This window comes from Vombatus ursinus, unplaced genomic scaffold (genome assembly GCF_900497805.2).
Source record: "Vombatus ursinus unplaced genomic scaffold, bare-nosed wombat genome assembly UNPS02004677.1, whole genome shotgun sequence".
Taxonomy (NCBI): Eukaryota; Metazoa; Chordata; class Mammalia; order Diprotodontia; family Vombatidae; genus Vombatus; species Vombatus ursinus.
This window is the reverse complement of record NW_020944455.1, coordinates 912,781-940,605: the sequence shown is the minus strand read 5'-3', so window position 1 is coordinate 940,605 and position 27,825 is coordinate 912,781. Positions and strand designations below refer to the sequence as shown.

The 27,825-nt window shown below is 50.3% G+C and overlaps 1 protein-coding gene across 4 annotated transcripts in view; it reads right to left on the bottom strand.

Moving 5' to 3' along the window:
• Positions 1-2,165: 2,165 nt before the first annotated feature.
• STARD8 (StAR related lipid transfer domain containing 8) overlaps positions 2,166-27,825 on the bottom strand; it is a 77,993-nt gene continuing 52,333 nt past the window's right edge. For 2 of the 4 annotated variants that reach the window (XM_027839143.1, XM_027839156.1), the window contains exons 2-14: positions 13,754-13,825; positions 12,769-12,850; positions 12,566-12,629; positions 10,647-11,854; positions 9,082-9,255; positions 8,626-8,785; positions 7,720-7,918; positions 6,855-7,065; positions 5,569-5,683; positions 4,501-4,707; positions 3,167-3,384; positions 2,892-3,068; positions 2,166-2,623 (exon numbers count right to left, since the gene is read on the bottom strand). In XM_027839143.1, coding sequence (XP_027694944.1) covers positions 2,509-2,623; positions 2,892-3,068; positions 3,167-3,384; positions 4,501-4,707; positions 5,569-5,683; positions 6,855-7,065; positions 7,720-7,918; positions 8,626-8,785; positions 9,082-9,255; positions 10,647-11,854; positions 12,566-12,622 — 2,841 coding nt within the window. In that variant the 5' untranslated portion in view covers positions 12,623-12,629; positions 12,769-12,850; positions 13,754-13,825 and the 3' untranslated portion in view covers positions 2,166-2,508. Of the gene's footprint in view, positions 2,624-2,891; positions 3,069-3,166; positions 3,385-4,500; positions 4,708-5,568; positions 5,684-6,854; positions 7,066-7,719; positions 7,919-8,625; positions 8,786-9,081; positions 9,256-10,646; positions 11,855-12,565; positions 12,630-12,768; positions 12,851-13,753; positions 13,826-27,825 lie in introns of those variants that run through there. The other 2 variants (XM_027839160.1, XM_027839149.1) reach the window with 2 other exon arrangements.

Here is a 27,825-nt window from a genome sequence, read left to right as displayed (position 1 = left end):
GGGGATGCTGAAAGAGAACAGTAGAGTGGGCTGACTTCCCCTAACAGAGAAGTTCAGTCCTCAGCTCCACTGTCTGGATTTCTATTCAAATTCTCATCCTTTTCCCCAAGTCACATTCATACGTACATAGGCCACTGTCCCCAAGCTTTCTCTTCTCCTCCCAGAAGGGAGGAAGGGCAGTCCATATGCCCACAGGCCAGCCCAGTCCAACCCTCGTCTTCTTGACTTCAACAAATATTTGTGCTGACACACTAGGTGCCATCCACCACACACATGCCTACAGCCCATTCCAACGCTGGGCCACCTCCAGCCATTCACTCCGGCTCCCCCACCCTCCCCTTTGCCAAAAGGAGGACAGCCACACACAATAATGCTCATGAATACTTTATTTGCCGGGTGAAGGGTCTTTGTGCTCCCCATACCTGCCTGTCCTAAGCACCTCATGCCACTGCCCCCCCCCAAGACCACAAATACATATCGTGATATATATACACAATATGTATGTGTATATATGTATAGAGATATGCATATACATATGTATATATTAATATATATCCCGACTGTACAGTATTTATAGGTACAAAAGAGACAGGCTTAAAAACTGTAATTAATTAGATTAACAACTATGTCCCCCCCCCCCCCCCCCCCCCCCCCATCCCAATTACTTCTACAAAAAAAAGGCAGCAAAACCCAAGGCGTGGGATTTGAAATGCCAAAGATAGACAAGAGTGGTTAGGGCTAGATCAGAAAAAAGGCAAGAGAGAGCACTGGCCTGAGGCTTGGGAGACCTGAGTTTGAGCCCCAGCTCTGCCTCTAACTAGCTATTTAGGACCTTGGGTAAGGCTGTCCCCTCCCCCCATGCGGCTGATCCCTAAGGTCCTTTCTATCACTAACTTGGAGATGAAGTCCCAGCTGATTAGCACAGTCAGTGTCTTGCATATAGTAAGTGCTTAAACAATGCTGGCTAAGCTGGTTTGTCAGGCTACCTGTGTGATCACGCTACCACCTGGGGCTCTGGGAATGCTAGTCTGCTCCAATCAGCTGAAATGAGGGCCCAGGGCCAGGTGAAGGCTGGGGCTAGGGCTGAGGCCCAGGGGATCTTTCGTTTCCTCTTCTGCTTTTGCTATGGCATGGAAAGCTGGTTATAATTTTCTTGCTAGCCACTGGAGCAGCAAGTGGAATGAGCTGCTGCTGCCAGGCGAGACCATCTGGGGCTGGCTGAGCAGCCCAGGCACCATTGCTCACCTGGTGGCAGTTAACATAAACTGGTACTTAGGAGGAAATCAATAGCCTCGTGGCCAGGTGACTGGGACTGGATCTGTGATGTCACTGGCAGAGGGGGAAGGTTCCTCCAGCTGAGGAGAATCTCTCCACCAGGGAGATTGCCACTTGGCTCAGTGAGAGGTCAGGTGACTTGCCCAGGATCACCAAGTCAGGACGGATCAGATGCAGACAGTCAGGCTCCAAGGCCTGACTCCCTATCTGCCAAACTGCCTCTCAAATTGAGCTTGATATCAGGGAGAACCTTGCTAACAAGCTGAACTGTACCAAGGGAAGTCAATGGGTAACCTCACAGGATAGTGGGCTCCACAGGCCTAGGGGAGAGGGCGGCCCTCCCAGAGGGGTTGGATAACCATTCGTCAGGGATGTCAGGCAAACGCTGGACAAAATCCTTTCTGATAGCCTGGCTCTGCTCTAGGAGGAGACATGCCCCTCAGGCCCTGGGGGTGAGGGTGCAGCCCTGTAGGGAGAAAGCCCCAGGCAATAGGGTGGGGCACTGGAGGGAGGAAGAAGGCCACAGGAAGGTGCCCCCTCAACCCTTCCCAGGCTGGGGTTGGTGTGTTGCTTGTCAGAGAAAGACCCTGGGACTCTTAAGCCAGTCTGAGCTGGCACTGAGCTGATTCAGACAAAGTCAAAAGCACTCAGTTTAGCCCAGCCCAGGCAGACTCCTTCCTCTCTCCCTACAATCTGCTCGCACTCTCTCTCTCTCTCTCTCTCTCTCACTCACTCTCTCTCTCCCTCCCTCCTCTCTCTCTCTCACTCTCTCCCTCCCTCCTCTCTCCCTCACATACTCTCTCTCTCCCTATCTCTCCCTCCCTCTCTTTCTCTCTTTCTCTCTCTCTCTCTCTCTCCCTCCTCCTCCTCTCCCTCTCCCTCTCCCTCTCCCTCTCCCTCTCCCTCTCTCTCTCTCCCTCTCCCTCTCAGGGCAGGCTCCTTCACTGGGTGCTTGGCACTTTCTGGTTGGTAAATAGGGTGAAGGCTGAATCCCAGCACTCTGCAGTTGTCATGGCTGCTCCAGCCCATCCATTCTGTACACCTCAAGATGAGGCAGTCGGGGGTAGGGGGTGGGGTAAAGGAAAGAGGGGGGCAAGTCACACACAGACCGCACTGGGTGGTGAGGCCCTTGGCAGGCCAAGGTTAGGGCCCACATTTGTTTGCTCTCTTCAGCTAGCTATGCTGGGAAGACCCAAATGAGAGCATCCCTGGGCCCTGCCTGGCCCCACCTGTTCACAGCTTCGTCTCAGGGATGGGCCGCATGGTGGCGAAGGAGTCTCGGATCCTTGCCACCTCCATGGCACACAGGTGCCCAAACACCTTGTTATACCAGTCAGGAGAATGGCCCCTGGGGAAATAAAAGCAGCAAGTTTGAGCAGGCAGAATGTTCCAGCTTCTCCCCAAGGCGCTCTATTTGGGCTGAAGAAAAGCCTTGACTCCAACAAAGAGCCAAGGACACACAGAAGAGGAAGAGAGAGCAGGCCGGGGCCAGAGGCAAGGCTCTGAGATTGGAGGAGGGGGATGGAGGATCCAGGGCCAGGGGAGAGGAAGGGAGAGGGGGCTGGAGGATCCAGGGCCAGGGGATCTGGGGGAGCAGCCAGAGATGGGACTCTTACCGGAGGTCGGCCCTGCAAATGTGGATTAGCCGGGAGTGCCCTGGGCCATAGGGTTCTATGAGGTACTGAGAAGTGAGCAGCATGGCTCGGACCCCAGACTCTGGAACTGGCTCCTCAGGCTCCAAAGACTGAGAAACAAGCAGGCAGCCCCCTCGGGGTAGGTCTGAGCGCCACATCCTAGGGAGGAAGGGGCAATAAGCCAAAGGCAGCCTGGCTGGCATAGGGGCCCGGCCCGCCACCGCCACCCCCACCCCTGCCACAGGCCAGAAGCTCACCTGAGCACCACGAAGTCTCGGGAGGGCTGAGGGGCCATGCTGTCTGTGACATAGTGATAGACGTCTACACCAGGGGCCAGGGACTCTAGCACGTGAGCCCGAAGCAGGTCTTCATCCCACATGGCCCTTTCGCGTAATACCCGATGCAGGACCGCCACAGGTGGGGCCGCCACCTCTGTTGTCACTTTCCACAGACGCAGAGGGTGGCCATCCCGGACCTACAGGGACACTCTGAGGAGTCCCAGCACTCTCCCTGCTCCCACCACCCACTTACCTTGGGCCTGAAGAGATGCTGCCCTCCTCCCCTGGCCCCGTTTGTCCTGCCCGTAGCGGTCACCACCCTAAGATCCCCCCTGGCCCCCTCTCCCAGGCCAATTCTTCTCTGCCTTCTTCTCCTTGTTGCCCAATCTCTTCCAGACCCCCCCCCACAACCTCTGATTCATACTCAGGATACTCTACATCCTACTCGTATGACCTAGGGTCCTTCCCCTCCCTGGGCCTCAGTTTCCTCCCCTGTAGCATGAGTGGGTGGGTAGTTATATGCTCTCTAAGATCTCGTATATCTGCAATGTTCTGTTAAGGGAGTAGAAGGGACATTTGTTCTCTGATTCCCACTGACTGATTTCCTGAGTAGCCCTACTGCCTTATTTCTTGGGGACTAATGGAGAAAGCACAGGACTTGGGAGTAAGGAAGACCTGAATCTGAATCCTACCTTGGACACTTACTAGCTATGTGACCTGAGTAAGTCACTAACCCCTCTCAGCCTCAGTTTCCATATCTGTGAAATGAAGATAATAATAGCACCCACCTCACAGGGTTGTAAGGAGCAAATTTGATAATAACATGATATATAATTTGCAAACCTTAAAGCACTGGAGAGAGGCTTATTTATTATTATTGTTGTTGTTGTTGTTGTTGTTATTGAGAGTCGGTGTGACAAAGTGGATAAGAGAGGCAGCCTATAAGCCAGGAAGTCCTGGGTTCAAGTCCCATCCTTGACACACAGTGGCTATGGCAAGTCATTTACCCTCTCAGTGCCTCAGGGAACTCTTTAAGACCACAGGTTCCAGAGAAGATACTGACCTGCATGGGTGGAGGGAGTTTCCCCATCTGGGAGTTCCCCATGTCAATGAAACTGAAATAGGCCCACCTCCTATCCCTCTCATCATTATTATTGTGTCCCTGGAGCTGTAGGTACCAGTTCACTGATGGGGACTCCAAGCTGATCTGACCACTAGGGAATGGGCCCCAGCCTGGCGCCAAGGCTGGTGGGCTGGGCTGGCCAGGGAAGTCCTTCCCTCTCTGCCCCTGCTGGCGCCATGGCTACACTGACCTTCTTACTGGCTAGCTCTGTGTGCTGCGGCCCAGGCATGTTCAGCCAGCCCTTGAATCGCTCAGCAGCCTCCTGCAACAAGCTCTGCACACTCTCCTCCAGGTAGTCCCCAGGCTTGTCCCGAAGCTCAGAGAGAGCCAGGAGAGGGGAGCTGGGCTTGGTTACCATGTAGGAGTTACAGAGCTGCAGCATCATGTCCTGGGGCACCTGGGGACAGCCAAAACATTAGTGGATCCCACAACCACTCTGGTAGCCCACTTCAGTGGAGAAAGGAAAAAAGAAAGGGGTTCTCATGGGGAAAAGAGGAAAACTGCAGAAGGCCACCAGGGTAGGAGCCAGAGTAGCCGAGGAAGCACTCATAGCACCCCCTCTGCAGGGAGGGCCTGCTCTCTGTGGAGAACTGGCTGTTCACATCCTATGACCATTTATTTGTTGGGGAATGGCTCTTGTTCTGATATATTTATACCAGTTCTCTACACATTATAGATATAAGAGCTTTATCAAATTTGCTGCAAATTTTTTTTATCCCAGTTCATTGTTTCCCTTCTAATTCTAAGTGCACTGATTTTGTTTGTGCAAAAACTTTTCTATTTTATGTTGTCAAAATTGTTCATTTTATGAATAATTATCAAGCCTCTCTAACCCTTGTTTGGTGAAGAGTTCTTACATTGAAGGCGCTCTCTCCAGTATGGGCACCAAGAAGGCTCTCGAAAGGAGAAGGGCGGAGAGTGAGGATACTCAGGAAAGAGGCTGGGTAGGTATCCATGAAGACAGCCCATGGGGGGAGTGGGAAGAGTGGGACGGTATACAGTGTTACTCTCCCTCCCCCCCGAAAATGTGGCGATAACTCCAGTTTTCTAGTACTAATGTCTATGCTTTCCTCAAATCAACACTATGAGAGGCCCATTTTACGGATGAGGAAACAGAGGCTCCAAGAGGTAAAGATCTCCTTATCTGGGATCATACAACTCTAGTATTAATGTGGGAACACTCCAGCTTTGCCACTGCCTGCCATGAGAGCTTCCTTCCCCCATCCAGTACCCAGGGTCTCAGGGCCGAGCCCCTCACCTGAAAGAGCTTCTTGCAGTCAGTGATCATGTGGGACAGGCCCTGGGTGGCAGCCATGTTTTCACTCAAGTCTCTTGGGGCTGGCTTGCCCGACTGGCCACGTCTGGGAATGACTCTGGAGAAGGGAACAGAAAGGAAAATGACTTGAGGCTCCTGGACTGACACTGCCTGCCCCCTTAGCTCTTAAGAGCCTTGGACTCAAGTCTGATTTCCCCCTGTTCCCAAGACAACTCTAAAACTCGAAGTTGTGGAAAAGGTGCAAATCAACATTGGGAAAGAGAGTTTCCCCAGTCAGAGGGCTGGCCAAGATAAACAAAGGAACGAATAAATAAATGAGTAGAGAGATAAAGAAATGAGCAAACAAAGAAATAAATAATAGCTCCCAGCTCTCCTTAGCCATATTATCCTCATTTTATAGATGAGGAGGCTGAGACTCAGAGAAGGCCTTGACCATGATTCTCCAGTTAAGGACACATCAGACAGTCTGCTCTGGGGTGTTTGCAGAGCCTCACCTCCTCCCCAAATCTGCTAAGAGACATCCAGGCACTGTGCATAGATGCCATAGGTAGCCAGGATGACCCCTTGTGGTGAGCCTGAGAACTACAGCTGATTCCTTTCTAGGTCAGACTCAAGGTTCCTTAGAGCTAGACCACAAGGCCAAGTATCTGTGCTGCCCCCCACTCCTCCCCCTCAAACACCTGATCACTCTCCCTTCTCTTGTACTCCTCTCATGCTTTGCACATCCCATGCAGCCATCCGCTCTGGCAATCTGGCCATCTGCCCTGCCCCAGCTCTTCCCTGCTTCTCACCTGGGCCAGCAGAGACCAGGCCTCCCCCTCTTGACCCTGGGGGGACCTAACCCACTCAGCTCTGGCCCACTGAGAGCTTGGTTGAGCTGAGCTGTGCTTTCCTGACTGGTGACCAAGGGAGTGCATGAGAGCCAGCCAACCAGCCCTAGACCTTGCTTCACCTCATCACCAGTCATCTTTCCAGCCGATGCCCTTATTCTCATATCAGGAAGAGCACCCCCTTCAACCCTGGGGAGACCATGCACCAACCCCCCCAGTGGCTTTAACTTGGGTTTCAAAGTCGACTCTGGGGATGAGCGGTTGGCCCGAGACTCAGTTCCATGGCCCGTATCTCAGCACTCACACTGTGTATGTTGGCTCCTGCCCTGCCATCCCCTCCCCACGCTCCCCTCCTGCCCCACCGACTGCATTCATTCATTCATTATCTGGTCACTGCTCTATGCCGTAGCCCACCCCACCCCAGCCCTGACTCCCAACCTGGGTGAAGTGCTATCCTTTGAGATGTTGAGGTGAAAGATGGAGGGCGCCAGGCAGACGGCCAGGTTGCCAGCGGTCATTTGGTTTTCTTGGGCAGCAGCTATGTCACTCAGGAAGTAAAGCAGGGTCTGGAGCACCTCCCGGTTCTCGTCAGGCAGCAGAACCACAGCTGCCTGAGCAGCCAACAGTTGCTGGTCCTTTGGGACAACTGCTGGGATGGGTAAGAGGGGCCAAGTGACACTCCCCAGAACCACTGGCCTGGCCCCCAGGCCCTCCCCTCCCAGCCCCAGCCTTTGCTTGCAAACCTTTCCCCATCCCCACTTTGTGCTCAACGGCTGGATCTCAATGGAGGGACCTGAGAATTCATTGGCTCCAAGATCTCAAGATGGAAGGGACCTTAGAAACCATCATATCCAACTTGCCCATTTTACAGAGGAGGAAACTAAGGCTCAGGAAGGGGAAGTAGCTGACTTCAAATTCAGCTCTCTTTCTACTATCCCACACTCCACACTCTTCGGTTTTTGGATGAGGAAATGGAGGCCCAAAGTTAAAGGAGCAGATCTGAGCTTTGGGCTGCTCCTCTGCAGTACCCTGTCTGGAAGCCCATCAAATGGGATCTTCACAGTTGATTCTCCCTCCCCTAGAGTCATGCTACTTCTCCTCTGAGCTTAAGTCTGCCCATCTGTAAAATGGGGCTAATCACATCTGAATGACCTGTCAAGGCAGTATGATTCTCCCCATTCTTCAGGTGAGGAAATGGGCAAGTACCTTGGCCAAGGGCACACAGCAAGTGATAGGCAGAGCCCTCTGGCCTAGGTATGCTGAGACCCTTCCCCTAGCAGTAAGTCAAGGCAGGCTCACTCACACTGGTAGAGGCGCAAGAAGGTGGCGGTCAGCTTGCTGGTGAAGATGGGCTCCGGTAGGTCCCTGAAGTACTGCTTCAGCAGGTCCGCCACATCATAGGCTGACTGGCCTTCATAAACGACGTGCTCTGGGGACGCCTCATTCATCTGCCTCAGGGTCTGGATCCGGGACTTCACCCCAGACTTGCGGAAAATGCCCACCTGGCCCAGCCAGAGGAGAGGAGCCAAGTGGTGAGAGGTCCCTCTTTGAGCCTCAGGAGGGCTTCTCCAACAGCCCAGGCTGCTCCAGGCAGATCCTTGCTTGCCTCAACTGCTCTGAGCAGGACTACCAGCCCCCTTTTCATGCTCACCTCATCCTACAGGCTCAGCCTAGGGATCCAGTGGGAAGCCCAGGCCCAGCCACATCGCGGGAGGAAGAAAAACATCTGGACATGATAAAAACTGGCAACACGTGAGTGAAGGAGGACCACGTGAGGTCAGTAGGGGCCCAGCAAAGATGGGGAGGTCAAAGTCCAGAAGGCTCAGACCTGGGGCATGCTGGGGGGAGGGGTGAAGGGGAACAGAGAAAGTGAGGACTTGGGCAGATGACAGAGGCTAAGGAAGGCATCAAACTACAAACAGGAGCCCAGGAGAGGATAGAGGTGGGGAAGAAAATGGATTCCAAGACTAGACAGTGAGGAGTGGGAAGAGCTGTGGGCATCCCAAGCCATAGGCATCCCAAACTGTGGGCAAAGGGCAGTCCCAGGAGAATGAGGTGCTGTGGCTCTGCTGGGCTAGGCCCCCAGGGCCAAGAGCTGCCCCTTCCCTTGCGCTTAGCTAACTCCCGTCCCATGAAGAGGGCATTGGTAACTCGACAGAAACTCAGCCTTAGACACAAGCCCGAGATGGGTCCAGGGCCGAGATCTCACCTGGTCCAGGCACTGGCTACGAAGATAACGCATAGCCTGCTGGATGCTCTGAGGCAGAGGCTGGCCTGTCCTCTGCATGTGGATCAGGAGGGGCACACCAAAGACGCTCTTGCCCTGGTAGCTGGGAGTTTTGCTCCTTTTCATGAACTTGGGGACTGACCTGTCAGGGGAGGGAGGCCACACTCAGAGGTCAGGCAAAGCTAAGGCTTGGTACCTGCAGGAGCTACCTGCCTGTAACTGAGAGAAAAGGCCAGTGCCCTGCAGCTAACACCACTTCAGGTGTGCATTTACACACGTCTTTTACCCATTTTGCCCACATAAAAGACAAGGACGCATGTCTTAGTGCCACTTTCTTCCCCAGGAGTGCGTCAAGGGCTGTGCCCCTTCCTGAGATGCCTCCCTGGTGCCCCTGAGCCCTTGCACCTAGTATTCTGGGGGCTCCTCCCTGAGGCTCACCAGGCCCAGGTCTGCTTGTGGGGCACGGAGTATTTCTCCATTAAGGCTGTGAGCCGTAGAAGGGAACCCTTGTGGAGGAGGTTGAGCTGAGCCACAGACTGGCGGTTGAGCTCGAGGGAGGCCGAGTTGAGGCTGGGCCGGTGGGAGTTCTGGAAGCTGTGCCAGCGGAGTTTCCTGCCAGGGAGAGAGAAAAGCAGGGCTCAGACGTGGAGATGGGTGCTGCCCGCCTGGATTCCTTTCCAATGGTGCCCGTCCCATTTGTACTATGCTCATCTTGCACTCCCCTCTTAGACTGTGAGCACCCTCAAGGCAGGGGTGCCTCGCACATGATACTTGCTTAAATAACTGACACCTGAATGTCCCCTGGGGTCATCTGATGGTCCTTTCTAATCCAGGACATTGGCTCCGATGGGGCCACTGAAGAAGTGGCTAGACAAGCTGGTTTGTCATCCCTGAGGTCAAAGGTCAACTCCACCTCAATGACCCATTTATAGTGTTCAAGTTAGATCACTTTAGATCCTAGATGTTGAGCTGGAAACTTCAGGGGCCTTTTAAGTCCAATCCTCTCATTTTACAGAAAGGGAAACTGAGGCCCAGGAAGGGGAAGTAAACCACCCAAGGTCTTACAGGTGATAAGTGGTAAAGCTGGGATTTGAAGAAAGGTCCGTGGACTCCAGATTCAGTGTTATTTCCTGTACTGCTGCCTCCCATCTACCAAGTAGAAACTTGGCCAAGCCCCGACTTTCCAACAAGGTAAAGGTGCTACAGACTCAGTACTTGCTTTCCACTTTCAATTCCCAAGCCCAGATTCCCAACGTCAGGCTCAAAAGTTTTCCCCCAGCTCCCATCCCAACTTAACCTTGGCCAACGTCATTAAAAATTCAGCGAGCCTGCAGAGGCATCTCTGGCTGAGGCCACTAGAGGGCATCAGAGTCCACCGTTCAGTGGCTATTCCTGTGGTATCAGCTTGGGCCCCCTGGGGTGTGTGAGCAAGGCTAGCCACTTTGGGATGCCCCATCTGACTCCCCCTGCCCTGACCCTTCAGCAAAGTGCTAGAAGATAGTCTTCATGGGAATGGGAATCTCTGGCTATGGGTGGGGGTAGAGGGGGGAAGGGGGAAGTCAGAAGAGGGTTTGCAGGTTCCCCTACTTCCTGTGCCGCCTACCCACTCTAGGGCCCTAAAGTTGGGCTCAGACAACCAAGGCACCTGGGTATCTGCTCTATTAAACCAGTTCTCACATCCATAAAATAAGGGGAGTGGACAATATTAGGGCTTCCTCTTCTGACATGACATCCCTTGTTCTTCAGCCCTGACTTTTCTCTGTTCTGAGGCCCTTCCCAGCTCTGACCTTCTGTTCTGAGGCCCCTCCCAGCTCTGACCTTCTCTGTTCTAAGGTCCCTCCCTGCCCTGACTTTCTCTGTTCTGAGGCCCTTCCCAGCCCTGACCTTCTCTGTTCTAAGGCCCCTCCCAGCTCTGACTTTCTCTGTTCTAAGCTTCCAACTCTGACATTCTGGGTTCTGACATCTTGTGACACTCAGTCTCCATGGTTCCTTGGGTAACGCACCTGCAGGGCCTAGTTAGTGAGGCTCCCACACCTGAGTCCCGGCGTTCCCGTATTTCAGTTTCCTCAGTTTCGTTCAGGGAGTTTCCGGTACTGTCGAAGTCACTGGCAGAAGTGCCCATGTCAGACATGGAATGCTCCTCTTCCAGGTGCAGGCCAAAGGGGAAGGCCTGCTCTCCAACCGAATCTGTGTCCTCCTCCTCCTCTTCTTCGTCCTCCTCTTCCTGTCTAGGCTGCCCCATGTCTGGGCACACGGCCTGGGACCAGAGCTCCACGTGTTTCTGTAGGCCCCACATGTCATGTAGGATGTCATCGAGTTGGGCACAGTTGGCCTCGGGCTCGGAGTCTCTCGGCTCCTCCCCATTGCCCACCAGCTCAGGCATGTTGTCGTAGACACTGAGGCGGCTGTCCATCGAGCTGCAGGAGCCCCGCCGTTTCTCTGGGCCCCAGCTCCCTGGCTTCTGCCAGTCCACTAGGCGGTGCCCCTCCTTGGGGCACAGGCTCTCAATGGACAGAGAGCGGGGGAAGGTGCCTGGCTTGTGGTCACCTGGCACATGCACCAAGCAGGCCTGCCAGCGTCCCTGCTGTTGTTGCCGCCATCTTGACTCTTGTGGGGGCCCTGAGCCCTGAACCCTAGCCTCCTCAGCCTCTGCGTCTGGATCCTGGCTCTTGGAGGAATAGAAGCCAGCTGAGAGGAAGCTTCGGCAGCTGTGGAAGGAGAAAGCCTTCCCAAGCTTCTCAGGGGCAGCGGCCTTACTGGGAGTACTTGGTTCCCCCAAGGCTGGCCTGGCCTCAGGGCTTCCCGGCTTCTCTCTCCTCCGAAGAGAGTCAAGGTGCCGGAGAAAGCTTCGGGTACGGCGTTTCCTGGGCTTATCCGTGGGGCCATCCACGTCTTGGGGCAGGCCAAGAAGGGAGCTGGGGCTGGGGGCCCAAGTGGGCGACTCGAGCTGGGCCACAGCCTGGTCTGGGGGCTCTGGTGGGGGAGACACCACGATAGCCAGCGTGTCCCGAGCCATGTTCCCAGCCTGGCTGGTCTGGGACGTGGCACTGATGTTGGTGAGGATGCTCTCGTGGCTGGAAGCCACCCACAGGCCTGCTCCGGGGGAGACCCCCAGGTCTGGGGAGCCCAGGCGGGACCACCGCCGGCTGTCCCGTTGGAAGGTCCAATTGTTGCTGATGGCACACAAGTCTTCCTCCTCTGGGTCTTCATTCTGCAGAAGATCCCCGAGGAGTCAGAGGAGGCCCAGGCCTACGGGCCTCGTAGGTCAAACCCAGCCCCACCAGCCCTCCCCCCTCTCCCAAGACCTCAAGCCCTCTGCATGACCCCACAAACCTCTAGAAGAAGAGACAGACCGAAACAGGGCTAACTCACAGCACCACAGCCAGCCAGGGGCAGAGGGTCCCAGGAGTTGGCCCAGTGGTCCAGCCTGGGGACAAGGCCACCTCTGGGAAATCACTTGTCTGGGAGGCAAGACCCCACTGAGTAAAGGAGTCACTCTCTTGGGTTTTACTGGAAAAAGCAGTGGAAGTCAGGAGGCCTGGGTGCTTTAGGTCTGACGCACAGTGCCTGACACCCAGCAGGCACTCAATGAATGTTGTTGATTGATTGACTGCCACCAACTGGCAGCATAACCTTGGACAAGTCCCTTCCCCTGTAGGGGTCAGTCTCCTCCTCTGGAAAATGAGTTGAGAAGGCTCAACTCAATGATCTGCTCACGAGGGCCAACAATGGGGCTCACCAGTCTCTTCCCCTGAGCTCCTCCCAGGCCCTGGCCCATTCAAAGAGGCTGCCCAGCTACCTGCAGAAGGGAGCTGCTTCCCATACCTACCCGGGCCCCTCCCCCCAACCAGGATTCCCAAGCAGCACATTGGCTAAGCACTCCCCACCTTCCCCATGGGCCCTGTCGGGGGCCCTGCCTCACCAGTTTGCGCTGACTGCGAACCTCCAGTTTCATCGAGGCGCAGGCGTTCAGGGTCATCAGTCTCCTACAAAGGAGGAGTAAGAGGGACGAGGACTCACCCACCTGGCCCCTCTCTGACGCCAACCCCTCTTTGTTGGCACCGACACCTTCAGCACCCCTCAGCTCAGAATGAGAACTGGGGCCTTTGCTCCAGCTATCCTTACCGGCAGAGGGCACGCAGGGAATCCTGGTCCAGAAAGCCATGGTCCTTCTTCACAGAGCTGATATCCAGGGGGAAAAGGGAATCTAGGGTAAGAGGAGCCACGGTGAGAACCACAGAACTTTCAGGACCAGCTTGGGGGCAGGGGGGAACCACAGAAAGCAGACTCTGCAAGATTCTGGGGAGGGGGGGATCCCAGAACGCAGACAGTGTCAGAGCCCGGGGAGGGGGAGATCCCAGAACATAGACAGTGTCAGGGGGCGGGGGGGGGGGATCCCAGAACGCAGACAGTGTCAGAGCCCGGGGAGGGGGGGAACCCAGAACGTAGACAGTGTCAGAGCCTGGGGAGGGGGGGATCCCAGAACGTAGACAGTGTCAGAGCCTAGGGAGGGGGGGATCCCAGAACACAGACTGCCTGAATTGAGAGACCCCGACATGGTCAGTGAACCCTTCAGACAAACAGTCCCTGGTGTCTGCTTACTTTTCTAGGAATTCCTTAAGGAATTTCAGGATGGGAATGTGAAACTGGGCCAAGCTGGGCCATGGGTCTGTCATCTCCCTTGCCTCTTGGAGGCTCTGTGGGGAGGGAACCCTCTGGTGCCCTGGGCTTCCCCTTGGCCCCAGAAGCACAGGTGAGAGATCAGGCCTTGGTCCCAGATGTCACCACACGTGGAGCATGGGAGCTTGGTGGCCTGGGCCTTTAGCCTGTCTAAGTTCCAGAGTCAGCCAGCTGGGCACCAGGCCTCTACCTCTTCACACAGGGGATAGTAGAGAGCCTCAAGTCACCTGCCTCAGCCTTCCATGGTCACAGTTGCATACGAGATGGGACTTCTCAGGGCACTTTCTAATGTGGTCCAAGCTGGCAGCCATCCCCCAGGTGCCGGCCCCTCAGCTTCCTCCCTGAGCTCTGTGCCCTCTTGTACACAAGCAGAGGAAAATCAGGGCCAGAGGGTAGGTGATCTCCAGCGGGCCCCCAAAGGTGCCCTTACCTTCATAGAGCTGGGCATACTGGGGAAAACCCGCAGCGCGCAGCCAGTCACAAGCCTTCTTAGCCTCAATTTCTGAAAGAGAGAAAAAAAAAGCCAGTGTTGGGAGGGGTCAGACCTGTGCCCCTTCAGCAGGTGAGCTGAGAGGACAAATTCAAGCACACAGAAAGAGGCAGGAACAAGATTCGAATCCTGACTCTGTCACTGAATGCCCATGTGATCTTCTTAGGCCTGGGCCTCCGAAAGGACCCCCCTCCTCTGTAAAATGAACGCTTGGTCTCTTCTGGCTCTCGGGCTATGACCCTAGGGGCAACCTCACCTCCCTTGGCCTCAGTTTCCTCCATCTAATCTAATCACTTCATTTTACAGATTAGGGAAACTGAGGCCCAGAGAGGGGAAATGACTTGCTAAAGGTCATACAGGCAGTGGCAGAACTTGAATCCAGGACCTCTGACTACAAAGCCCATGTCCTTTCCCTCATACACTTCCCTGTAGTGAAGAAGTTAGCAAAGCAGGTATGGAGAGTAGGTTCACCCACAGGTCTGACCTCTTTCAAAACAAAATTACCCAACAGGCAAGTAATTAAAAAAAAATAAAAGACAGGAATGGAAAATATTCTAGCATTGGATTTCTCCTGGTTTCTCCTATTTCAGGCCAACGTCTATGATGCTGACCAATGAAGTAAGGATAGAGAGGATTGGGGGGAGGGGTGCAGGAAAGCTGGACCCCTAATAATCACTTAGACCATATGAGACTGTATCTGAGCTCTGGTCAAGACCCAAAGCATCCTGGGCCTTTCTTCCAAGGTCACTAAGAATCGAGGACAGCTAAGAATGGATGGAAGTGAATGCGGGCTGGGACCTTATCTAACGTCTGGGACCTTAGATAAAACTCTTATTACCACTCCCTTTGCTCAAAAACTATCAATGGCTCCCTATTGCCCAGGGAATCAAGTTTCAGCTCTTTTTCAAGTCTTTCAGAGCCTTCTCTAATTGGGTCCAACTTTATCTCCCATGCATGACTTCTTCCCCACCACCCCATCTCTCTCCCTCTGTCCAGGTCAGGCTGAGCTCCTTGCCATCTACCATACATACCATGATCATGGTTGTACCTTTGGTCTGGGGATATTGTCCTATCCCCACCCCCCTCTCCCCCCTGCTTCAAATTAAACCCTATCCACCCTAGGCAGTCTTTCCTGCCCACCCCAGCCCATGGTGATTTCTTTTTTTTTCCCAGCATTTAGTTCAAACAGCAGAAATTAGCCTTTGATTACATATACAACCATATATTGTCCACTATTGTTATATGTATGTATGTATCTCTGGTCTCCTTAGCTGGGCTAAGCCCTGGCTGTGGAACCCTGAGCCAGAAGATTGTTTCTCCCCTACTGGCCACACATTCCCCCTGGGGATGGAGGCCCTATCCATCCCAAAGCGTTTCCATTCCTCTCCTCCCCACTCCCAGAACCTAGTCTTGCTATGCTGGCCCCACCACTGCCAAGGTCAAGGCCCTTCTGGTGGGTCAGGCATGGCCTCCCAGAGAGAAGGGATCACTTTTTCCAAGACCGGAAGAATGTTCTCTTCCATACCCTCCCTCCAAAGGAAATCCAGGATGGGATCTTGGCAGCCAGGCCTAACAGACAAGACAGTATTTCTGAGAAGCTGGGCAGCGGCCATGGAGGGGGGAGGTGTTGGGGGGGACTGAGGGCAGGAGGAGGACAAGGTCAGGGAATGGATCAGAAAAGAGTAACAGAGACATTGAGGCAGAGGTCACAGACAGATGTGATCTCTAAGATGGAAGGAGGATACTTGGAGAGGCCCGGGAAGGTTTTGTGGTTAGCCGGGGTTGCTTTTTTTAAAATAATATTTCTATCCCCAGACTTAGCACTGTACTTGGAACATTATAAGTATTTAATAAAATTATTTCTTCCTTTCTTTCTTTCCATAGATTTAATAAATTCTTTCTTTTCTATGTATTTAATAAAATGCTTTCATTCTTCCTTCCTTCCTTCCTTTCTTGTCATTCATTCATTCATTCATTCAGCTTCCAAAGTAGGGGCCTTTGCAGATGGAATCAACAGGAAGGAAACCATTCCTCGAGGCTAGCCCTTGGGTTCATCGCCTACTCTTAGATGGCGTGGGTATCAGAGCATATAAGGAGATGTGTGTGCGCGCACATGTATTTACTTCCATGGATGATAAATAAGGGTCACAAAACCTCTTCACCAAAAAAAATTGCCCAGGGATGCCCAGATCCAGAGACAGTGCCCAGAGTTTCAGATGAAGATCATAGACTGGCGGGCTGAGAGGGACTTTAGGATGTATAACATCGAAGATGGAAGGGCCCTTAGAACATAGAACGCCAATGTTTAGAAGGACTTTAGAACACAGAACGTCTGAGCTTGGAGCTACCTCAGAATAAACAAAAATTTCAAAAAATTAATGTTACAAATTGTTATTACATGCAATTGAGAGAAAATAAAGAAAAACATTTTTAAAACAACAACAACATTCCAAGGCTTATGTTCTAAAGTCCCTTCCAGCTCTTGGCTTGTAGATTTACTAGATCAAGAAGGAGCCTAGAGTCTTAGAGATTAGGTAAGGAACCTGAGGCCTAAACCAGAGACTTTTCCATGGTCACACATTGCTGGAAACCAAATCTCCCAATTGCTGGTCACTGGAAAGGAGCTGGGAGGGTCCTCATTGGACAGTGGAGGAAAGTAGCAAGAAATTAAGATCTGAACCCAGGTCATCTGACTTGAAACCCAGAATTCTTTTGCTCTTGCTACAAATGAAGACTAAAATAAAACAAGTGTCCCTGTTGATATAGTTGGAAATAAAGGTGAAGTATAAGAAGCTATCAGTAAAAAAAAAAATTTTAATAGAACTGTTTCTTTGAAATTCTAGGAATCTAAACATCAACGACTATCGAATCACAGAATGCTATGATGGAGCCAATTGTTAAATTTCCAGTGCAGGCGGTTACACGTCGAAATCGACATGGTACCCATCAGGGCTTGACTGTTTTGTTGAGTTATCTACACTTAAGAAAGTGATGGAGAAAATGTGAATAATGCAGATGAAACTTAATACACACACACACACACACACACACACACACACACACACACAGCTGGTTGTTAAACATTTACCAGCACAACTCTGGTAAGGACCTTCTGGAAAAGGCTGTTCCTCCACTAACATGCCTGAGGAGGATGGTTCTCCTGTTATACAACCCTCCCCCCTCCCAAAAAAATGCTGCACCTTCCCTCTAACATGTGCAGATAGCTCACCCCAATGCTCTTCTGTCTGGCTAACCTCAATCTCTCTTGCCCAAATTTCAACCCTTTGCCTATTGTTCTGTCTTCAGTGGAGACGGAAAACAGCAAGCAAGCTCCCTCCATATAAAAGCCCCTCCAGGAACTGATAAGTATCAGATTGTCGAATAAAATCCTACATTTGGGTTTGAAAAAATGAACTATATGAGAATAGAACTTTCCAGGGAAAACATGGACAGCCAACAACCAATCCATGTGAAAACTCGCCAGGGAGTCTCACACAATCAGAAGATGGCAGACCTGCCGCGTCCAACCTATATTTCAATTTATGAAGCACCCAGTGCTGAGCCATGGGGAGCCAAACAAAGGAATAAATAGTCCCTGCCCTCTGGGAGCTCCCAGTCTAATGGGCCAGAGGGCAGACAAACAAGCTATAGACAGGACAAACTGGCAATAATCAAGAAAGAGAAGGCACTAGCATCAGGGGGAGGCAGTGGTGGAAAAAGGCTTCTTGTAGTTGGAACTTGGAAGAAGTCTAGAAGGCAAAGATGAGGAGAAAGAGAATTTGAGGTCTGAGGACCAGCCAATCAAAATGACCTGAGTTGGAAGGTGGAATATCAAAGTACCAAGAACAGTAATCCCCCCCCGGCCCATGTATAACAATCCACGGATTCACTGACCCTTTGCTCGAAGACCTCCAAGCAGGAGCACCCCACAACCTCTTAAGGTAGCCCATTTTCCTTTTACAGTCAGAAAGTTATTCCCTGACTCAACTTCCCTATGGCTCTGGGTTCCGCCCTCTGCGCCAAACAGAACAAGTCTAGCCCCTCCTCCACGTGACAGCACTTCCCATACATGAGGACAGCTACCAGGCCTGTTCTCCCAGCTCTTCTCTCAGGAAGGAACCATCCCGTCCAACTTGCACCTAACTGAGTAGGCCACAAGTTCACTGAGTCAACCAGGAGGCTCCATCTTAGGCTGTTAATAGAAGCACAGTATCTAGAGAGAAGGAGGTGATGGTTTTGCTATCCTGTGCCCATGGTCAAACCACATCTAAAGCCTGTCTTCTGTTCTAGATGCCATACTTTGAGAAGGACATTTATAAGCTGGACGGCACCCAGAGGAAGGTGGCTGGACACCTACACAGGGAGCAGAGGAAAGAATTTGGGATGTTTACCCAGAAGAGAAACAAGTGGAGGCGGGGAAGGAAAACTGTGTTGGAGATACTCAAAGGGCTGGCATGTGGAAGAGGCTCACTCTTTGGCCCAAGAGGGCAGAGGGCAGAACCAGGATTGGTGGGATCAAAGTAATAGAGAAGGAGACTTTGGTTCCATGTGATGAAAAACTCTTCAACAAAGAATTATCTCAGGGGCAGCTAGGTGGCTCAGTGGATAGAGCACCGGCCCTGAAGTCAGGAGGACCTGAGTTCAAATCTGGCCTCCAACCAAACACTTGACACTTACTAGCTGTGTGACCCTGGGCAAGTGACTTAACCCCAATTGCCTAAAAAACAAAAACAAACAAACATAAAAAGAACTATCTCAAAAGACAGCAGAATCCCTCTCCCAGAAGCTAGTGGCTGCCTGTTGGGGTCACCATATTAAAGACACCTACTCCTTCTAGTTCTGAGGCTGTGAATAGAAAAGCCCATTTGCCTACATTACTTCTCTCCAATGCTCTCTCTCTCTCTCCTTTAAGAGCTAGGCCATCATTCTGGAGATGAGGTGGGGGCCTGAGCTAAAAGTACAGGGACAATTCAGGCAAGGCCATGAAAAGGACTTAAGCATGTGGGCTCCTTCAGCTGCATGCAAAGGACACTTAACCCTAGAATCAGGGCCAGCTGGCAGATAAACAAGGGGCTAATGACCTGAACCCCAACTTTCTTTCTCTGGGAAACAGTAAAAAGTAGTCAAGGGACATGAAAGGGCAGTTTTCAAAGAAAGAAATCCAAGCTATCAACAACCATGTGTACTGATTAGAGAAATGCAAATTAAAACAATTCTGAGGTACTACCTCATACCTTTGAGATTAGCTAAAAGGACAGAAAAGGTAAATGACAAATGTTGGAGGGGATATGGGGAAAATGAGGCTTTAATTCACTGTTGGTGGAGTTGTGAACTGATTCAACCATTCTGTAAAGCAATTTGGAACTACGCCCAAAGGGCTATAAAACCATGCACATCCTTTGACCTAGCAATACCACTACTAGGTCTGTAACCCAAAAGAGATTAAAAAAAAGTAAAAGGACCTATATGTACAAAAATATTTATAGCAGCTCTTTTCTGGGGGCAAAGAATTAGAAATTGAGAACTTGACTGTGGTATGTGATTGTGATGGAATAGTATTGTACTACAAGAAATGATGAGCAGGATGCTCTCAGAGAAACCTGGAAAGACTTGCATGGACTGATGCAAAGTGAAAGGTACTGTGCACAAAGTAACAGCAATATTGTAAGATGATCAACTGTGAATGACTTAGCTATTCTCAGCAATACAATGATCCAAGATAAATTCTGAAGGACTTAGGATGAAAAATGCTATCTATCACTTATGCTGTCTGAATGCAGATTGAAGCATACTTTTTTTTACTTTATTTTTCTTGAAGTATTTTTGGTCTGTTTTCTCTCACAACATTACTATTATGGAAGTGTTTTGCATGACTACACGTGTATAACCTATATCAAATTGTTTGACTTCTCAATGGGGGAGGACGGGGAGGCAGGGAGAAAATTTGGAATTCAAAGTTTTAAAAATGAATGTTAAAATTGTTTTTACATGTAACTGAGGAAAAATTAAATAATAAATAAAAAATAAAAACACTAAAAATAAAATAAAATGAAGAAACAAACAAGCAAAAAAACCAACCATATGAAAAAATTTCCCCCAAATCACTAATAGAGAAACTTGAATGAAAACAACCCGGGGGTTCCACTGCACAGCTATCAGACTGGGAAAGTCAACAAAAAAGGAAAATGACAGATGCTGGAGGGGCTGCTGGAAAAGAGGCACATTAATGCACTATTGGTGGAGCTGTGAATTGGTCCATCCATTTGGAAAACAATTTGGAACTATGACCTGAAAGTCACTAAACTGTGCATACCCTCTGACCCAGCAATGCCACTACTAGGCATACCCCCAAAGAGATCAAAGAAACAGTTTAGAAAAGGACCCTTTTCTACAAAACTATTTATAGCGGGGTTTTTTTTTGAGGTAGCCAAGAACTGTAAACTAAGAGGTTTCCCATCAACTGAGGAATGGCTGAACAAATTATTGTATATGAATGTAATAGAATACTATTGTTCCATATGAAATTGTGAAAGGGATGGTTTTAGTGAAACCTGAGAAAACTTGCATGAACTGATACATACCGAAGTGAGCAGAACCAGGAGAACAAATTATACTGCAAAAACAACTTTGAAAGACTTAAGAATGTTGATCAACGCAATGGTCAACCAGGATTTCAAAGACTCAATGATGAAGCCACCTCCTAGCAGAGAGGGGATGGATTCAGGGTGAAGAATGAGATGTAAATTTTGTGGACACAGCCAATATGGGCATTTGTTTTGCTCAACTATGCATATTTGTTTACAAGAATTTTGTTTTTCTTTCTTTCTTTTTTTATAATGGTGGGGGTAGAGAAGTGGGAGGAATAGAAAACTTATTTTTGTTAATTAAAAGAATAAAATTTAATTTTCAAAAAGGCCACTGAGCTTGGCATATAATCACATTACTTCCTCTCTGAACCTCCATTCCACCACCTTCTTCATACCTCTACATCTGGAATGAACCTTAGCGATCCCCTTTCATTTTATTTTTTAGAATTTTTCTTTAAAAAGAATACATTGTATTGATGTCTTCTTTTTGTTTTTATGTCATAGTCCTTTCCTTCCCCTCCCCCTCTTCCCATTTTCCCTTGTGAAAAACAGCAACAAAGTAAGATTACGCTGATTTCATCTGACAATGTATACAGCATTCTGTCCAGGGCAGCCTCTACCTCTCTACCACAAAAGAGGTGGCATGCTATCTATCCATGGTTTCTTCTCACTGCTTTTTTTCATGACTCAGCTTCCTTTTATCAATCTTGCCACTTATACTTTTGTACTCATTTTGTGTTTTCCTCTTGGTTCTACTTATTTCACTCCCTCATATAAATCTTCCCATGTTTCTCTAAATTCACATCATTTCTGACTATGGAATAATATGCCATCACATTCAAAGACCATGGCTTTTTCAGCTATTCCCCAATTGATGGGTAGCCATTTTGCTTCCAGCTCTTTGGTAACACAGAGGGCTGCTAGGAATGGTGTGGTAGATATCGGACCTTTGTTTCCATCTTTAACTTACTTGGGATCCCACTTGCTGCAGCAGAAGTAACATCTACACAAACACTGGGTCAGTTTTCCCCTAAGACTTGGCAGGAAGACTGTTGTTCTGAGGCTTGATTGGTCTAGAAGACTAGGACTCAAGCTGATGGCATAGTCTCTCCATCACCTAGCCCATAAAAAAGCCAGCCCATGAGGAGTCAGTGCCCCTCGGATGCCATGAGAATCACCACACTCCTCTGATCCTATATCCCCTGCTAACCAGATCTCTTTCTACATGGAGAAGAGGGGAGCTGTATCCTCTTGAAACAATCTTTTAACTATCCATGTCATGCTAGTATTAGGTAAACTTTTTTAAGTTAAGAGTTGGATGGTCTATGAGTAACTCATTGTGTTCCAATCCCAAGCCTGAACTATTGGACCAGCCTGCATAGAGTCTGGTCTGCAACAAAAGCCCATAGTGGATCTGCTAGGTCAAAGGGTATGGATGATTTAGTCGCTTTTCTTGGACCACTTCCCAGCTCTAAACAGGACTCCTCTGATATTGACAATGGTTGGTTATTGTTTGCAATTCTTTTGAAAACTCTTCATTTATCTCCTTTAATCATTTATCTACTGAAGACTGCTCTGCACCTAAAAAAGTCCAAGCCACTGAAGAGCATTAAGGAGATAGAAAAAGCTCCAAATGGCTTATAGTGAGAGAAATGCAGTGGAAAGCAACTGAGGTTTCACTGAACAATATGCAAATTGGCAAAGATACCAACAAATGGCTACAGGTGATGTGGGAGGGCTGGTGGAGCTAGGGAAGTCAGCCAATCATTTGGGTTTCCATTTGGAATTAGGCAAGAAAAGCAACTAAGCGATCCATATCCTTAAGCCAGCATATTTCAAGGAAATCAAAGACAGATATGGAGGCCTAACATATGGCAAAATCCTCACAACAGTATTTTGTGTGGACACAAAAAGACACTCAATGATTAAGGAGTGACCAAGAAAACCTATGATCAATGAATGCAAATAGCATCCCTGGGCAGTAAGAAATGATGACTATAAGGGATTTAGAGAAACACGGGAAGGTTTATATGAACTGATGCTAAGTAGAGTAAGTAGAACCCAGAGAGCAAAAAAGTCAATGACTATGATGATTTAAATGAAAAGCTTGATAAGAGGAAGGTAATCTCTAGGTAATGGAAAAACCAATGATGGTCCAGTCTAATAGTCAATGAAACAAACCTACCCCCTAGGACAGAGAGTGGGAGGCTTGCTAGGACAGAACATTATATCCTTGGTCAGATGTAGTCACTGCGTCTGATGTTTTTATTTAATTGTTTTTCTTTGCCAGAAGGGAAGGTTCATTCCAGGGGAGGGGGGAAATGACTGATGTAAAGACAAAAGCATCCTTAAAACATAATTATTTATTTTGAAAGGGCTGGGCCTTTTCAGAGAGATCCTGAGTGCTGAACACAGTCCAAAGAATAGTAGCGGGACGAAAAGTCATCTGGGTGCTGGGAGGGGCAAACCCTCGATACATCTGCACCATATCTCCACCCACCAGGAACTGCTAAAGGCTGCCTAGGGCAGAGGTCCATTCTATCTAAACATCCTTTCGAGAAAGTTCCTGGACCCCAACCATGGAGAGGTAGTGGTGTAACCTGAGAGATGGAGAGGCAAACCACGTGGTAGACGTTCCTGAAACTCCTTGAGTGCTTGCATGGCAGCTCAGGCCCTTTAACCTACATCTTTGGAAGCCTATATTCAGAGATGCACAGAGGAAACTCAGGGTGGGGGCAAAATGGGCCAGAGAGTTGACTTTAGGGGGCTTCTCCCAAGACTGGTCATGAGCTGTGTGGGCTTGGAGTTTGGGGCACTGGGCAACAAAAGCGCTTTAGGGCCACAAATACGGAAAGGAGTACAGGTGGAGGACCTAGGGCCAAAAGGGATCTTTGAGATGGTCAAGGCCAACCTCCTCAATTTACAGAGGTAAGCTGAGGCTCAGAAAAGGAAAGGGACTTGCCCAAGGTCACACAATTAATAAGCAGAAGGGTCAGGATCTAATCGAAGTCTTCTGACTCTAAATGCAATGTCCAGTTTTCGCTATCCCACCCTGGGCCTTGTTTGCCAACCAAGCTTTCAAAGAGGGGCATAGATTTGCCCGCAATGGAAAAGTAGGGGCTGAAATGGAGGGAGAAAAGGCAAGGGATGTGCAAACGATGCCCCAAGACAAGGCCTTCTGTCCCATAAAGGCCTCGGCTTCCCAGTCATAGTCTGTTGGGTGGGGCTAGCAGATGGCCATATGCTTCCAGGGAATGGGGAACAGAAGGTGAGAGCCAGCCCAGCAGAAACTGGGACAGCCTTGGCAGCTCAGCCCCATCATGGCCCAGGTCAAAAACTTGGCTACTTGCCCTTCAAGTCGGCTTCAAAGTCAACCCCATTTCACTTCAAAAACTCCTAGACTCGGTTTCTCCACCTCCCCCACCACAGTAGTCTTATCATCTCCCAAGGCAGAGCTCCTGGCCCAGATCACAGCAGAGCTAGGCCTTTGAGGGCACTGGTTCCAGCTTCCCTCCTTTGCTTAAGTCATTTTTATTCAACCTCTCATGGCCTTCTCTTCCTCTGGAAAATGAGGGGCTTGGATTAGAGGATACTTAAGGCCCCTTGAAATCTCATAAATCTCAGAGGTAAAAGGAAAAACAGAAAGACAGAGAGAGATGGAAACAGAGAGACAGAAACAATGAAAGGGGCAGAGAGCAGAAACAAGGGGCAGAAGCTGACGGGGAAGTCTTTCCGTCCTAATACCCTCCCGAAGCCGCCAGGGGCTGAGGTCTGAGCGGCTTCCCAAGGCCAGGACTCTAGTCTTCCAGCCCCATTTCCCCAGGTCTCCTTCCTGGCCCAGGCAGATCCTCCATCCTACAGAGGTGCTCTGAGTCAGGGCCCCCCTCACACAAGGCCCAGCCCCAGCCGTGAGGGGAGAAGTACATGAGGACACAGGGCTCAGAGAGATTCACGTCTCCACCGAGGTGGCCAGTCCTTTCTCAAGTTCCCCTGGTTTGCCAGCCAAGGCCCTGGCTCCGTTCTGCTTGTTGCTAGAGAGGCTTGGGTTTGTCTCAACCTTTCCCCCTTCCCCAGTCCCGACACAGACAGTCTGCCCCGCCAGCCCCTGGAGCCCAGCCCGGCACGCTGGTGGAAACTGAGTGCAATGGACAGATCTGGGAGAACAATTTACCCAGAACCAGGATGAACCAAGTATGTGAGCGCTGTGCATGCTGCTACACTGGGGAGGAGATGGGAAGAGATGGAAGTGTCCCCCATCAGTCTGGGGGGGAATGGAGACATATTCCATCAGTCTGGGATGGGGGGGAATGGAGACGTACCTCATCATTCTGGGGTGGGGAGGGAGAAATACCCTATCAGTCTGGGGGGGAATGGAGACATATCTCATCAGTCTGGGGAGGGGGACAAAGGGAAATTGAGACATATCCTATCAGTCACTCACAATGAGATCCCTTTGAAAGGAAAAAAAGATCCACCTCCACACTGAAGAATCCCACTGATTACAGGGTACCCTCAGGTTTTCTTTCAGCCCCATCTGGCGAAAGGTACAACCTCTTTGGGTCAGTATGGTATAAGTCATAGCCTCTTCTTAGGGAGCTCACCATGAGGAAATCAGCCTAACACACCCTTCTTAAAGGACCTGTGATTTTATCATTGATGTGGGGGTCCCCTCCATCGATGCCAAGCCCAGCCGGGCCACACCTTAGTCTTCATGAGTTTCTGTGGCTGGAAAAAAAAATTCCCCTAGCCATCAGCCCACCTGTTGGTGATCTGACTTTCTGCTCACCAGGGTGGTCTTCCAATGGCAGACAGGCAGAGTTTGTGGTCCCTGTGCAAAGACTTCAACTACCCAGAATCACCTGTGCAACAAAACCCCCAAATAATAATGATCTGGACCAGACTTGTGAATTTCTGGGTATGGGGAGAACTTTCTCTACCAAGGTAGGCTGTCCCTTTCTCTGCAACTTAGAGTTTTAACCCAGCATCTGAGAACTTAAAAAATGTTTTTGATAACTGTATTTCAATATAATTATAATCCTAGGTATTTTATTTTACACACTTAACAATGTTATTCCAAGAAGGCATCAGACTGCCCAAGGCCTATGGGGCACAAAAAGTGTTAAAGATCCATCTTAGAGTTACCGGGAGCACCTGGTACCCGATCTAATAAGGTAAACCCCACCCCCAGATCAAATCCATAAAAGTGGGGAACTCTTACCACCTCTGCCCTTATGTCTTTGGCAAGTGACCTACCCAGGGACACTCAGTCAGGATACAGGCCAAAGATGCTGAAGTCTTGGCCTTGGGAAACTGCATAGACTTCAGCTACCCCTTTTAGAGCCTGGGCAGCTGTGAGCATTAAGACTGAAAGACTTCCCCTCTAGACCACTGTCTCTGCTCCTTGTGTGGAAGCAGGTTTCATTGTTCAGATACCATTTATGCCTTACCACAGCTCTGAGAGGTGAGCTCTCCATTATCCCCATTTTAACAAATGACAAACTGAGGCTCAGAAAGGACAGGTGACTTGGCCCAGGTCATACAGCTGAGATGGTTAGAGCAGTTTTCCAAATTGCTAGTCCAGGGCTCTTTCCATGACACCATCCTAGCAGAGGCAGGAAACCCAGAGCTAAACTGGCCTGTCCAGACAGTGCGGGCGAGAGAAAAGAGGCTGGCGGGAAAAGCAATTCCAAAGCAGGACCTGTTCTCTCAATTCTAAAGTGCATTGCAGTTGGACAGGGTAGAAAGCTAGCCAGAAAGCAAATGCTAAATTGGAAAAAAAAATGTAATTAAAAATAAAAAGAAGTCAGTTATTCTTCATCAAACAAATACTCTTGCAATGCACACCCTGCTCCCCCCTCTCCCCAATACCTCGCACATGCACGCACGCATGCATGCACGCCCGTCAGCAGCATGGGATAGTAATTAGAGCAGCGGTAAGCTAAGCCTCCTAGGCAGGGGAACTATCTGCAGCCAACCCACATCCCCAAGCCTGAGAGCCAGCTTCTGTCAGAGGGAGAAGTGGGCCACAAGCCGTGGCCCCTGAAGCACTGAAAAAAGGGTCTGTGGGAGGTGATAGGGTGGGCGGGGGGTGCCAGCAGTACCTTCCTGCCTACCTGGCTCAGGTTCCTCACCTAGGGGGCCTCTAACTGTGGGGCTCTCGGGAGAGTTTGAAAGCATTCAGCTGAGGGCTGCCTTTGATACCTAGGCTACTGGCGAGGGTAGGGAGGGGTTGGGGGGGGCAGCGGCTATTCTTCACACTCATCATCAAGAAAGTTCACCGCCCCCATGATGTGTTTGAAAATGACTTCTCTCCACCTAAAACCAGAGTTCTAACTAGAAATAAGCTCAAACACACACACGCACACGCACGCACATACACACACACGCACGTACACACACACGCACACACATGCCACATTGCTTAGGCTATTCTACCCCCACACACACCTGGATCAGACATATAAATTCTGAGTGTGCACCCACAGCTGGCATGATTTCTCAGTTAATATACCTTGCTTTCCTTTTCAAGGAGATCAACTTTGTGGGGTGGGAGAAAGGACACTGTGGGATCAATCTATTTCTGGTTCCCATCTTGGCGCTGGCAGAAGGCCTGAGAGAGAATGTGGACTGTGCTACTTAAGAGTGGGCAAGTTATATCTCTTCCCTAGTCTCTCAGGCCCCCTCCCGATCTGACATTCTCTGATCCCAGGGTCAGACTGGCCCCCGCCTCTCTGGCTTACCCAGCCCAAGCCAGCACACCAGGAGCTGGCTGTTCTCCCCTGGGCCTCTCTTAGCTCCTGGGCTCTGGTTAGATTGAGCCTTGTGATCCCCCTTTTAAGCTGGGTGTTAGTCAGGGTAAACCAGTTTAGTCCAGTTTAGGGCAGCTTCAGGCCTGAACTGAGGAACACCTTGATCCTAGCCAAAGCAGGACCTGGAGTCTGCACATCTGGTCACAGGGCAGGGCCAGGGGCCACGGACATTCCTACCCCTCCCTCTGTCTGTGCAGGTATCGCTCTACCTGCTGGACAAGCCAGGCCACAGGCCGGCAGGAGGGGGCCCCAGCGCCAGCCCCAGCCCCAGGTAGACAGACCCCAGTCCGGTGGTGTGAGGGGGAAAAACAGAGGCAGGGCTTCTGGCCCAACCCTTAATTACCCAGACAGATGTCCCTCACTCCTCCAATTGGGAGGGAGCGTCCAGGCCTCGAAGGCCCACATGAGATGGTATGTTACGGGGAGCCAACAGTTCTGACATCCTGCTTGGGAATATTCCATCCCATTTCCTGTATTCCTGGCAAGGAAGGTTGCTAGAGAATTGAAAGTATATGTAACCCTGCCCTAACACACACACACATGCACATACACACACACTCCCCTATACATATACACACACCTACATACATACCACATATGCACACCTGTATACATA